The sequence below is a fragment of the Macadamia integrifolia genome, unplaced genomic scaffold (genome assembly GCF_013358625.1).
Source record: "Macadamia integrifolia cultivar HAES 741 unplaced genomic scaffold, SCU_Mint_v3 scaffold1628, whole genome shotgun sequence".
Taxonomy (NCBI): Eukaryota; Viridiplantae; Streptophyta; class Magnoliopsida; order Proteales; family Proteaceae; genus Macadamia; species Macadamia integrifolia.
In genome coordinates this window covers 2901-16838 of record NW_024868283.1, presented here as the reverse complement: position 1 = coordinate 16838, position 13938 = coordinate 2901, and the positions used below count along the sequence as shown (strand labels likewise).

General features: G+C 41.2%; 1 protein-coding gene across 2 annotated transcripts in view; it reads right to left on the bottom strand.

The window, feature by feature from the left end:
• The window catches only part of LOC122064363, a 66087-nt gene extending 55481 nt beyond the window's left edge, over positions 1 to 10606 (bottom strand). Inside the window, exons 1-5 of one of the 2 annotated variants that reach the window (XM_042628078.1) lie at positions 10522 to 10606; positions 10300 to 10403; positions 9913 to 10072; positions 9724 to 9826; positions 9411 to 9630 (exon numbers count right to left, since the gene is read on the bottom strand). In XM_042628078.1, coding sequence (XP_042484012.1) covers positions 9411 to 9630; positions 9724 to 9826; positions 9913 to 10072; positions 10300 to 10403; positions 10522 to 10605 — 671 coding nt within the window. In that variant the 5' untranslated portion in view covers position 10606. The remainder of the gene's footprint in view (positions 1 to 9410; positions 9631 to 9723; positions 9827 to 9912; positions 10073 to 10299; positions 10404 to 10521) is intronic. The other variant, XM_042628079.1, reaches the window with a different exon arrangement.
• Positions 10607 to 13938: the final 3332 nt, after the last annotated feature.

The following is a 13938-nucleotide window of genomic DNA, read 5'->3' as shown; positions in this document are numbered from 1 at the left end:
CCCCCCCCCCCCAATGAATTTGTCCCCCCTAATCTCCTCCCCCTTCTTAGTGCGATCCCCTCTGACTCTGAAAACCTTGTCACCATCCATTCCCATAAGCCCAACAAAGCCCCTGGCTCTGATGGTTTAGCATGAGCTTTTTCTCCTCCTGTTGGGATATCATAGAGCATGACCTCATCTTCGTTATCAAAAGCTTCTTCCTCAACCCCTCCCAAATCCAAGGGATCAACCATACCTTCCTTTGCCTCATCCCCAAGAAAGATGGGGCTTCCTCCTTGTTTGAGTTCAGACCCATCTCCTTGTGCAACTTCCTATACAAATTCATTGCCAAAATTCTTGCCACTCGTATTCAGGAAGTGATTGACTCCCTGGTCAGCCCAAATTAGTCTGCACTGCAGACAACATCATCCTCTGTGATAAAATTGTTGGGTTTTGACCGGAAATCTCACTCCCCCTCCGCCCTCCTTAAGATTGACATCCATAAAGCCTTTGACTCCATTAGATGGGATTTCATCTTCCGAGTCTTCTTATTCATGTCCTTTCCCGTCCCCTTTGTCAACTTAATTTATGCCTATATTTCTTCCCCCTTTCTCACTCAGTCCTTGTTAACGGCTCCCCAGCCGGTTACTTTGCACCTTCTGTGGGGATTAGGCAAGGATGTCCCCTCTCCCCCCTTCTCTTCTCCCTCGCTCTTGAGGTGCTCTCCAGATCCATCCAGTCCCAAACTGATGATTTGCCCATATCTCCCTATCCCCAAATGCAAATCTATTAACCTCACCCACCTTTCTTTCGTTGATGATCTTATGATCTTCTCCAAAGCCGATCCTCGATCCATTGAATCCATTCTCTCCTCCCTTCACCTCTTTGAGTCCATCTCGGGTCTCAGCATCAACCTTCTCAAATCTATATCTACTGGTGGGGTGTTTTCGCCCTCCCCAAGGCTACCATCAAAGCCATTGAGTCCCTCTTCTACTCCTCTAAATTCCTTCGTCCCATCCAGTGGTCCTCTATTTGTCTCCCCAAATCTGAGGGTGGTCTTGGTCTCAGAAGGATCAAAGACGTCAACTCTGCGGTTATCCTCAAGCTCATCTGGAAGATTGCTTCCAACCACACCGACATCTGGGTCTCTTGGGTCTACTCCTTAGTCCTCCTTCCCCCGCAAGGATTCCCTGTGGACAGCTCCCCTCACCAACAATGCCTCATGGGTGTTGAGGAAAATCCTCCATGCCAAGCCTCTTGCCATTCAGACTATCCGTCGTAAAATTGGCAATGGCCTTTCCACTTCCCTTTGGCTTGACAACTAGCACCTTTTAGGCGCTCTCTATCCCCAAGCGGGTCCTAAGTCGGTCTATTCCTCTGGCATTCCAAGAAGCTCCCCAGTCTCCTCCATCATTGCTAATGGTACTTGGGTTCTGCCCTCCTCTCCCCCCTTCTGGTCCTCCCTCCCCCCTCCCCCCTCCCCCACCTTCCCAGGGAAGGCAGAGTTATCCGGACTCCCTCCCCGACTGGAACCTTCTCCTCTCTCTGCTTGGCGTCTTATCTGTACCCCTAGTACCCTCTGTCCTTGGCACAGAATCACCTGGTTCAAATTTCATATCCCCCGTCACAGTTTCACTGTCTGGAGAGCCCTCACCAATCGTCTTCCAACTCAAGCTTTCCTTATCCACCGCCATATTCCTGTCCCCCTCTTGTTGCCTTTGTTGGAATGGCTTAGAAAATACAAACCACCACTTCTTTGAATGCTCCTCCTCCACTATCTGGAAAAAATCCCTTGCCCACTGCTAGCCTTCCAGAAGATCTCCCCTCCCCCTCTCCCGCGAATGAATATAGATTGACATGACTTTTGCTGGAAGGAAAAACCATCTGCGACAATGCCGGAAAGCTTGCCTTTGGAACTGCTATTGGTCACATCTAAATGGAACGAAATATCTGTAGATGGAATTCCAACTCCAGGTCTTACGATAAGATTTGGAATGTCATCTATTTTGAGTTCTCCTCCAATCTCGCTTTGATGCCGCCGTCCCCGGTCGCCAGCACTCCTAGGAACATCACATTGTCTCCTCTTGGGGTCTCCCAAACCCCCTTCAGTCTCCCCTCCCACCTCCCCTTTTGGGCTGTAGCATTTAGTTTGATTTTGGCTTCTTTTCCTTGCCCTTAGGGGTTGTACATTCCAACCCCCACCCCTTTTCTTCCCCTTGGTAATGAATTTCTTATTCACCCAAAAAAAAAAAAGAGAAACAAGGAAATACAAATTAGGACAACTTAACATAAAAGACAGTTCCTGAAGTAACCCTATTACATACATTCCAACACTCCCCCTCAAGCTAGAGAACAAATCTCATACATTCCTAGCTTGCATAAGAGGGAACTGAACTACTGAGGAATGAGTACTCTTGTGAAGATGTCTGCCAACTGATCACCTGTCTTCACAAAGGGCGTTCAAATGTTGCCAATGTCAATCTTTGATGAAGTGCCGGTCCACTTCAATGTGGTTTGTTATATCATATTGCACTGGATTATGGGAAATGCTTATGACTGCTTTATTATCACAGTAGAGACGCATAGGTCCGTCAGTATCATATCCCAATTCAAGAACTAGTCGTCTGAACCAAATGAGTTCACAAACTCTATAAGCCATTGCCATATACTCTGCCTCTGCACTAGATCTAACTACAACAGATTGTTTCTTGCTTCGCCATATAACCAAATTACCACCACAAATGTGCAATAGCCAGAAGTAGATAGTCTGTCAGAGATGGATCTAGCCCAATCAACATCAGAATAAATCGTATATCCTCAAATGATTATTCTGGGAAAAAGAGTCCTTTTCCTGGAAAGAACTTTAAGTATCTAAGGATGCAGTACACATCATCCAAGTGCCCATTCTTAGGAGCATTGCATGAACTGGCTCACTACTCCCACTATATAAGTAATATCTGGGCAAGTCAGAGACAGATATATCAGCTTTCCCACAAGAGAGGAACCACAATCTTCTCCTAACTTGTGATTCTGCTCAATAGGAAAACTTTCCGGTTTACATTCCAACATCCTTATTTCCTTCAACAGGTCTAAAACAAATTTCCTTGGGCAAATATTGATTCCCTTCTTAGACCTTAACACTTTAATCCCCAAGAAATACTTCAAGTTTCCTAGGTCTTTGATCTTAAATTGTTTGGCCAAGTAGGCTTTCAGCCTAGCTATCTCATCATTGTCATCTCCATTCACCACGATATTATCAACATAAACAATCAATGTGTGATCTGTTTGACTCTAGGAATTACCCATTCTTCAAGATGGTCTGCCTGAACCTCTCAAACCAAGCTTTTGGTGATTGCTTGAGACCATATAAAGCCTTCTTTAAGAGACACACCTTACCATCAGTTGCTGAAAATTTGAAGCCAGGAGGGGGCTGCATATACACTTCTTCTTCTAAGTCACCATGGAGGCATTCTTCACATCTAACTGATATAAGGACCAATTTCTGTTTGCCGCCATAGAAAAAAGAACTCTTATAGTGTTATGTTTGGCCACAGGATCAAAGGTCTCCTGATAATCAATTCCATAGACTTAACTGTAACCTTTGGCCACCAATCTAGCCTTGATGCAATTGGGCATTGTGCTTGAGATAGCCTTTGATTTGATTCCTTACTTAACTTTTTTAGAATTAGAATTAGTATGGTAGATTTTAATTGAATGAGAATTTTATTTCTACTTTAATTAGATGCAATATTTGTTTCAAATAAGAAAGTAGGTCTGTTTTCAGTCTTTAAATAGGTTTATTGAACTCAACTGAGAGATAGAATCGAATGAAACTGAAATTATATTTTGGATGGAATTATGGCTGTTGTGGGCTGCTTATCTCTTGTTCTCCTTCTCTGAAGTTCTCTCTCTGAACTCTTCTCTTCTTTCCTTCTTATCTTCTTCTTTTCTCTGATATTTTCCCTATTTCTTTGTTGACTACTTCCCAAACCTGAGAATACCCTGTTCTGGGCGGTATTTCCATCTCTTGTTTTTGTCATTGATCTCTACTGTTACTCTTCGGATCAGTTGCAGATTGTGAGAGGACAATCATGTGGTAGAACCGACTCCACCTACACAGATTCAGTCAAGAGCTGATCTCCATTGGAAGTTTCTAACCAGAATTTCAAGACCTGGTTCTGTTCTTGCGCCAGATCTGAGTTGCAGGTGTTTTTGATCTTCGTTGCTTGCTGATTGATGGGTTTTTCTGTCGGAATCACAAGGCCAGCAGGTGTTCAAACCTCGCCTAAGGGTGGGGGCTGAATCGATGCACCTAGGATGAGATCTCACTACCTCCAGCTCTCCTCTTTTACCGCTGGTTTCTGTTTATCGTGGAGAAGAAGAAGATAAGTCCTTAAAATTACATAAAGAGCCCTGGCTGGACTTTATTTCAGGACTACCCCAGCTGCCATCTAATTATTTCTAAAGCCCTGCTTGTTTCTAAAATTACAAGAATACCCCTCAACCATTAAATTTGAGATTTTTAGTCATTCTTGTGGGCCCTAAGCGATCCGATTTCAGTCTTTGGAATCCAGATCCACATCACTTGTACCTCTAAATAGCATCATTTGATCGGTACTTGATTGTATAGACCCACCTACATCCAACTGGAATTCTTCCCTTAGGAAGATCAACCAGTTTCCAAGTGTCATTCTTCTCAAGGGCCATCATTTCCTCGAACATGGTTTGTTTCAACTTGGGGTCTATCATAGCCTCAAAAACAGTTTTAGGGATGGAAGCAGAAGAAAGAGCAGCAGTAAAGGCAACACCTGTAGGAAAGAGATCATCATAGGAAACAAACTGGATTATAGGATTAGTACAAGCTCTCTTACCCTTTCAAACAACAATAGGGAGATCCAACTCAAAAAGAGAAGAAACGTTGCCTGACTGAGGAAGATGAAACTCAAGATGTGGATCCAAAGAGGACTCTTGGCAAGTCTTCTTTGTCCTTCTTGTGTACACAATATTAGATGCCTTCTCTGTACAAGGTCCACTAGTATCAACAATATCCACAGTGTCAACATCATCCACCTCTTTATGTTTCCCAATATCAAAAGAGAAAGGAGTAAGGGCCAAGGGAGTAAGAAATGGAATAGCATCAGTAGACTTTTCACTTGCACTCCCATTCTCCCTCTGAAGTGGATGCTGATGAGAAGTAAAGGCACAGACTCAAGAAAGGTGACATCTTTGGCTTGAAATCGCCTATGAGATGAAGGGTTATAACACTTATAACCTTTGGTGGTAGAAGAATACCCAAGGAAGAGGCATTTGAGAGCCTTGTGATCGAGTTTGGTGCTGGAGGATTTGTTAACATGCACATAAAAAATACAACCAAACATTCGGAGAGGAAAAGAAAAAGCAGAAGACTGAGGAGACAAGAGAGCAAAGGGATTTTGGGACCCAAGGATTTTGGTAGGCATGGGATTGATGAGAAATGCAGCAGTAAGTACAGCTTCAGACCAAAAATTTTTAGGAACATGCATACCAAATAGAAAGCTTCCACCAACTTGTAACAAATGACGATATTTCCTCTCAGCTACCCCATTCTGTTGGGGTGTGTCAACACATGCAAGCTGTTGGATAATACCATTGTCAGTGAAAAAATCATGTAGACCACCATACATATACTCCCCCCTTTATTGGACCGGTCAATTTTGATCCTAGTTTCAAACTGGGTGTAGACCAATTTATAAAAGTTTTTTAAGGCATCATAAACATCACTCTTTTGTTTCATAAAAATGGTTCAAGTGCAACAAAAGACATCATCAATAAATGAAACAAAGTAACGATGGCCAAATAAGGAGGTAGTAGGTAAAGGTCCCCAGACATCAATATGCACGATGTGAAAGGGAGTGACAGATCTACTACAATGATAAGGATAAGATGAACGACAATATTTAGCAAAAGTACAAGGTTCACAATGAAATACATGAGAAGAAGAAAAAGACGCAAATAAATGAGGTAATTGTTTCCTCATAACGACAAATGAGGAATGTTTCAAACGTTGATGCCAAAGCATCACATAATCCATAGAACTACTATCACTATGACCACATACATAGGACTGCGGTGTAGCCAAAAAAAGATAATAGCAGCCCAAGGCAGTAGAGTCTGCTCTCGTCACGTCCACTGCCAATAATCCTCTTCGTCACCAAATCCTACAAAAGACAGTGGGAAACGGAAAATGTGATACAACAATTTAAAGATTTAGTCAAAGTACTCAGAGACAAAAGGTTCAATGAAAGATTAGGGACATGAAGAACTGATTTAAGTGAAATAGAAGAAGTAATGGGAATACTGTCTTTACCGTAAATAGAGGAGAGGTGCCATCAACCATCCGAACCTTATCCTTACCAGAACAAATGGACTAAGAATCATAATAATGGAACGTACCAGTCATGTAATCAGTGGCACCAAAGCCAATAACCCATGCCGGAGTTGTGGAAGGTGTAGATGTGGTGACATGCATAGTGGAAGCTGAGGCATCCTGTGAGGTAGATGGGCTATCAAGCTGAGACATGAACTAACAGAGCACTGCAATATCGTCCATAGAGAGGGAACTGGTATCTGCCTGTGCGGGTCCTTAAGGATCAGTCTCTGTCACAGTAGCTTGGGCTATAGCCCCCCCCACCTTGGCGGCCACCATGTGTGCCAGTAGATCCACCGCGTGTACTAGGACAGCTGTGAAGCACCCAGCACCTCTCTCGAGTGTGCCCAAGTTTCCCACAATGATCACACTGTCAAGGTCTATCCCTGTCAACCCCACGAGATGACCCTTAGCCTCGGTGGCCTCCACGCCATTCTCTGTGAGCGGTGGAAGAAAGAGCAGATCGCTCAAGTGGAGAAGCAGAATCCGTAGCACCTCTTCCTGTCTCCTCACTTAATAGGTAGCTACACATCTCATCAAGGGTGGAAAGGGTGACCAATCCAACATCTGTATCTACATTTGCTCATAATCCGAGTTCAACCCTCCTAATAAGATCAGAACTCGCTCCTTTTCAAGGGCTCTGTAGACCTTGGCTTCGTCTTCAAGATTAGACAACTGAAGGTCCCGATATTGATCATACTCCTCCCTAAGTCCTACAATAGTAATGCAATACTCAGAGATAGTGATGTTTCCCTGCTTCACAGAGAGAACCTGCTGAAGGAGTTGGTAAACCTTAACAGAGTCACCCACCCTGTCATAGGTCTTAGAAACACTATTCTAAATATCCTTAGTAGTTTCCTTCCGAATAAATCTTCTATCGATCTCAGGTTTCATGGAAAAAATGAGCCAAGTCATGATAGTGGAATTCGCAATTTCCCATTTATGATATTCTGGTTTAGAGACAACAGGAGCCTTGATAGTCCCATTAATATATCAAAGTTTCCTCGACTCCTCAAGGATAACTTCATAGAGTATGACTAATCCAAATAGTTGGGGATATCCAACTTGACAAGGGAAATTTAAGTGTTGAAGTTGTCAAAGACAATCTAGCTAGGATTGGTACTACTCAGCCCACCCAATGTAGCTTCAAAAGGTTCAGTGAGATCATACATGATGGATGGATACTCCTAGACAACCACAATTGGAGATCCAAAGCAAGGGACAACACAATACCCGAATATAGTCTTCTCAGAACTAAGGAAAAAATTTCTAGCAAGCTAAAAAACCAAAAAACTTGAGATAAAACCAATCAAATCCACTCTTAATTCTAGTACTTCATTCCAATCTCATACATATGCATCATAAGATGGAATGCATTCATCAGAACAACCCAAGAGAACAATATTAGTCATTTCAGACCATATATGCAAAAAAAAGGGTTCTATCGATACCTGGCAGCAAGCAAAGATTTGAGTTGTATTTCAACAACACCACAAATCTCAAACCACATCTTAGGATAGCTATAAAAGGGGCATTGGGCAACACTTACCGGCCTAGCCCCATCCCCAACACTCGCTTGAGGAGGGAGAGAGAGAGAGAGAGAGAGAGAGAGAGAGAGAGAGAGCGAGAGAGAAGCGCGAAGATGGAGCTGGTGGTAATGCTGGACAGGGCATGAAAGGTTGGTTTGAGCTCCAATAGGTCATTGTAGTGCTTCAATCTCACTCCAAGAGTCTTCAAAATTCCTAAAGCTCCATTAGGTCACCTTGTTGAATTTCTTCTTATAGTATAGCCTCTATTGGACCCCTTTGTCTTCTAAGGTTCCAAAAGAGACTCAAAGAATGAGAAGAAGAAGCCTTAGTCGATTCACAAACTCCTTGTAGCTCTAATACCAAGTTGGAAGTTGAGAAGATAAAGATTAGAGATGTAAGAGAAAGAGAGAAGAGAGGAAGAGAGGAAAAGGAGAGAAGATGAAAGGAGAAAGAGAGAGATGAGGGCAAATCATGAGAGAGCCCTTAGCTCTTCTCACCTGTATTAGTTTCCAACTAATATCTTTAGAAAATTACATATTCCTCCCTAAGGGGGGTGAAAGACAAAAAAGGAAATACAAATTAGGACAACTAAACATAAAGACAGTTCCAAAAGTACCCCTATTGCATACATTCCAACAGGTTCAAACAAAGTTTCAGCCACAGGAGATGGCTGGAAGTGTTTCAGGCAGCAGGGGAAACAAATAGGACCTCTTGGTATTTCCTAGAAGAAGATGGAATCAAATATCACTAGATGGTTGCAGCAGCAGCAGTAGATCCTTGAGTAATTGGAGAAGAAGAAGATTAGGTAATAAAAAGGACCTCTTGGGCTTCACACCGCAGAGAGTCAGCTAGATCACACACCAGCTCCATCAGCCTTGGTCAAACACAAGACAAATCTCCATAAGGCAGCAGCAGCTACAACAATTGTTTTCTTCAAATCGTTCAGCTATGGGAGCCTCCTTGCTTTGCATTAGTAGCGATACTGGGGAGGGAATATAGACTAGCAATTGGAAGTTTCAAAAATAGGAAACCCCACAATTGATTGCCTATTACATAAGTTTCTGAAAACAGAAAATGGAAAGAATGGAAAAGGAACTAACAACTAATAAGTGACAACTCAACTCTTAAGAAATAATAAAGACTAACGACTTGAATTGAACCCAACTGAAAAGGAAACTAACATAAAAGGAAACAAACTAGTTAATCCCGTGTGCAACCTTAATACGCCCAATTCAGACCCAAAAAAGTGGCCCATATCACTCGAAACCGCATGGACCGAAGGCCCACACATATAAAACCCAAGCCTAGACTTGTTCCTAATAAAACAAGCCTAGTTTGGTGTAGAATCTGCATCAACTGGAAATTTAAAAATGTAAAGAGAACTTTTTTTATTTGGTGAAAATGTAGATAGTAAACAAAGACAGCAAAACAATTACATAAAGAGAAGCATTTAGGAATACGATTCCTATTATTCAACAAGTAATAACTGAGATTACCTATTATTTATCCAAGCTTCCACTGATTGCTCAACGTGAAGGACATCCTCTAGTCCACGACATTCAGCCAGCAAAATTTGTTCCGGAAGATTACCAACATCAATGAAAGGACGAATTTTGGGGAAAGGATTAACCTGACCAACCATAATATCATCAAGGAGACTCGAATCATCCATTTTATCAGAGTCAACGTTAAGTTCAACCCATTCTTCTTGATTCCCTGAAAAATATAATTACATGAGAATATAAGCCTGATAAATCCCATCTTTTATGATGACCAAAAGCAAATACGTTAAGGGGATTGTGACCGTACCATCTACAGTCACTTCTGGAAAGTAAACAAGGGCTTTCGCACCATCCATGGATTTTATCTTGCCATTAACCCAGACTAGCTGCAACCCATTCTCCTTACGAACCTGAGAAATACAGCACAACCAGTTATAAGAAGACAAAAGTATGCAGCAGATTTTCTAACTCTTAAAGAACAGAAACTATTTAAAACCTGTACTAAAGAACCCTTCTTGAACATTGAGCATGGAAAGGTGACCAATTCTGTGCATGCAGTGACAGGTTTTCCATTTTCTGTAGTACAGCCACCATTTGCGGTCTTACTTTCTTCATATAAATGCAACTGGTTGCCAAGAGCTTCTGTTTCATTAATGCTGCACCAGTTGTGGAACTTAGGTTATGACTCAAACAAACTTGAGGGGATAAGTTGACAGAATAGGTTATTCAGGTCCAGGCATCAGATCTTGTAAATATATATAAGCCCCCTTCAAAAGTTGTCAATGAAATAAGGAGTCAAATCAACAGGAAGAATACATGTGGAAGAAGGTAAATTTTTCAAATTAAAATGGCAGAGAATATATCTACAGTTAAAATGGTTTACATTTTTCCATTGTTTGTTGTTCTGCGCCTCTGTACCCTACTCAAAACAGATCTCTCCAAATCATTGACACATTCAACATCTTTACAGTTTTTAACCACCTGTTCCTACAACAATAAGGCCCAAAATATAGATTAACTGACAATTATCTTATAGATATTCCAAAGTAAATATTAAAGAACAATATAAAATGAAAATAAATACACGGATAGAGAAAGAACCCACATGAGAAGACTTTGAGGAAGATATATCAAACTCCCCAAAATTGATACCTTGAAGATAACTACATAGCATATCAGAAATGTCCATAACCTGTTGAATATTTGGGTAAGACGGTAAGTCACTGCTATGTCAACATGCACAGAAGGAGCACAATAAGATGTGAGATATTTCCAATGAACACTATGACAAAAACTGTCCCACTGAAAATCATCTTGGAAAATAAAAGGGAGAAAAAAATGCAGCACAAAATTCTCAAAAGCACTATGTAAACTGACCACCACTCTTCAAAAAGCCAGATTGAAGGACTGCCCATACTACGTAGTCAGATCATAGATAACTAAATGAGAGCCTGATCATAGATATCTAAATATTTGGTGGGCATCTACATTCTGGGTCCACCACATTAGAGAGAACATATTTTGGGTCGTCCTTCTCAAACGCCATAAGCTGGCACTAACTGCAGAAGTCCTTTTACTAAAATTCCTATAGTATATAATCTATATTTAATTACCAAAGAGAGAAAAAGGAATAAGTTCCATGTTGAATGACAGCTCACAATCCTTCCCAATCACAATCTATATAAGCCCAAATGAGATTTTACTTCAACTTCTCAAGTCAATTCCTCTGCAGTCCGCGTATATAGGCATGACTGACAAACTGTGCACTTGATACATCTTCAACAGTTATCACCAAAAATGGCTCAAAAGGCTCATCTGCAATGAAATGAGAACTCTTCAAGTAGGATTGGTGGAGCTAGAAGAGCATAGGGAGCAAACGTGGTCATGCTTGGTGGCACAAACTACCTTATGTGGTCACGCTCAGTCTGCATCTCCATCAAATCCCGTGGCTATTACGGATACCTCACTAGAACCAAAAAGCGTCTAACCACCGGTCCTGAGATTGACAAGTGGGAGTGCCAACTCTCTGGTTATGGCCTTCCTTGTCAACTCCATGTTGCCACAGCTTTCGCATGGCAATCTCCTCCTTAACTCCACTACAAAGATCTGGAAGTCTATACAAGATATCTATTCCTAGGCAGGGAATGATGCTCAGGTCTTTGAGCTTCGCTAGAAGGTTTGTGATCTGAGGCAAAGAGGGTTCACTCTGTCACAGTACTATGAGTTGTGGACACTATAGATTGAGTTTGATTTCTATGAGTATACTCCTTCCACCCCCGAAGATGTCACCAGTTTTTATAAGAGAGATGACAAGATCAGGGTCTATGACTTTCTAGTAGGTCTAAATGTGGAGTTTGATCAGTTATGGTCCCAAGTTTTGAGTCATGAGTCATGACCCCTTCCCGACCTTGGATCAAGCATATGTTGTGATCCAACTTGAGGACAGTGGGCGTACCACTATGCTTCCACAGCAAGCCGCCATTCCTATTGAGAGATCTGCATTTGTCTTTGGCACTCAGTCCCTTAGTGCAGCCCCACAATCTGGTGGCTCCTTTACCAGGACTACAGTGAACTGCAATTACTGTGGGAAGGAGCGTCATACCAAGGAGCACTGCTGGAAGCTTCATAGTTGTTCTGCTGATACATTTGGAAAAGGGCGTGGGAAGGGTCATGCCAGTACTTCTGGGCAGGCCAACTATACTGAGAGCCCTAACTCTGACTCTGCTCTTAGCACCTCAATAGCCTCGCTATCATTTGATGATCTTACTGCCCTCCGGTCCTTCTTAACACATCCAGACTCTCCTGCACCAGCCACTGCGAGATCTGCTCATTCCACCCCTTCTGGATCAAGTATCTCCTTTTGTGGCCATACTATGTTTGTCCCTTCTACCCCTTAGATTATAAACTCTGGGGCTTCTGATCATATGTTAGGCCGCTTGCCTCTTTTGTCTCAGTACACTACTTGTCCTGGTAATGGTAAGGTCAAATTGGCTAATAAGACTTATTCCACTATTCTAGGAAAGGGCTCTGTTAACTATACCCCTTCTTTATCCCTTTCTACTGTAATGCATGTTCCTTCTTTTCTCACTAACCTTTTGTCTATTAGTAGTCTTACTTCCACTCTTAATTGCAAAGTTACATTTTTCTCATCTCATTGTGTTTTTCAGGATCTGGTAATAGGGGCAACAATTAGCTCTGGTAGGGTGTAGTGGTCTGTATCTGCTTGATGACGACTCGGCATTGGTCTCTGGATATGCTCTTCAGGCATCTTCTACGTCATCTCCCATCTCTGAGTTACTGCAGTGGCATCATCGGTTAGGACATCCCCCTTTGGGAACTTTAGCTAGCATTTTTCCTTTTTAAAAATTGTAATTCAGAGTAAATTTTTTTATGAGGCATGTGTTTCGGCCAAACAAACTCGAATCACTTATTCTGTTTCTAAAAATAAAAGTGTCACTCATTTTTCATTGATACATCTGATATTTGGGGTCCATCCCACTATGTGTCTGTCAATGGTTATTGGTGGCATAGTTGTCAAGGCGTCGCCCAGGTGGTTTGCCTGAGGCCTAGGTGACATTCACCTTATTGCACTGCATACCGCCTTGTGTTTTGGCACTTATTTATGCCAAATATCATTTAAGTAAATGCTTTTTATATTTGTTATTTCATTTACTTAACAAATTATTCATAAATAAGCAAATACCCCCTATTTGAATCCAATAAAAATAGTTTAAAAATCAAATTCCAAAAGGATAAAAAGTCAACTCCCCAGTCCAAGAAGAAAAACTGGATTTTGGTTATAGGGGCGATTTTCAACTTTTAAATGCTGGAGTTTTTCTCAATTATGAAAATTTTATAAATTCTATCATGTTAAAACATTGCTAAAAACCAAAAGTCCAGTAAAATAATTTTTTGTTTTGATATCCATAAAATTATTTTCATTCAAGCGATTTTAACAGCATTCGCGCACTTAAAAATAAGTTTGACCGGAGCATAACTTTGTCATTACAACTTAGATTTAAGTAATCTTAGACTTGTTGGAAAGCTGGTTTTATATTATAACTGATACAAAAAGTCTCATGTAAAAATAATATCATTTGACCAGTCAAACTTGTTATAGAACCAGAGCATTTCTCTAAATTTTGATTTTTTATAACTTAATATGACTTAATGTTAATTTTTTATAATTTAATATGGCTAAATGTTGATTTTTAATGACTTTACGTTGCTTAATGTTGATTTTTTATGATACAAGGTATATATAGCTTACTAAATAATATTAGAAAATAGGAAAAATAAAAAATAACAATTGTTCGCCTCAAGGCGTGCGCCTTCTCGCCTAAGTGCTTAGACAACCCTCCACCGCCTTGGTTCGCCTTGGCGCCGTGACAACTATGATTGGTGGTTTGTCTCTTTTATTGATTGTCATTCTCGGACTACTTTGGTTTATATAATGCGAACCAAGGGCGAGACCTTCTATTGCTTTCAGCAGTTTCACCGCATGGTTTAGACTCAGTTCGGT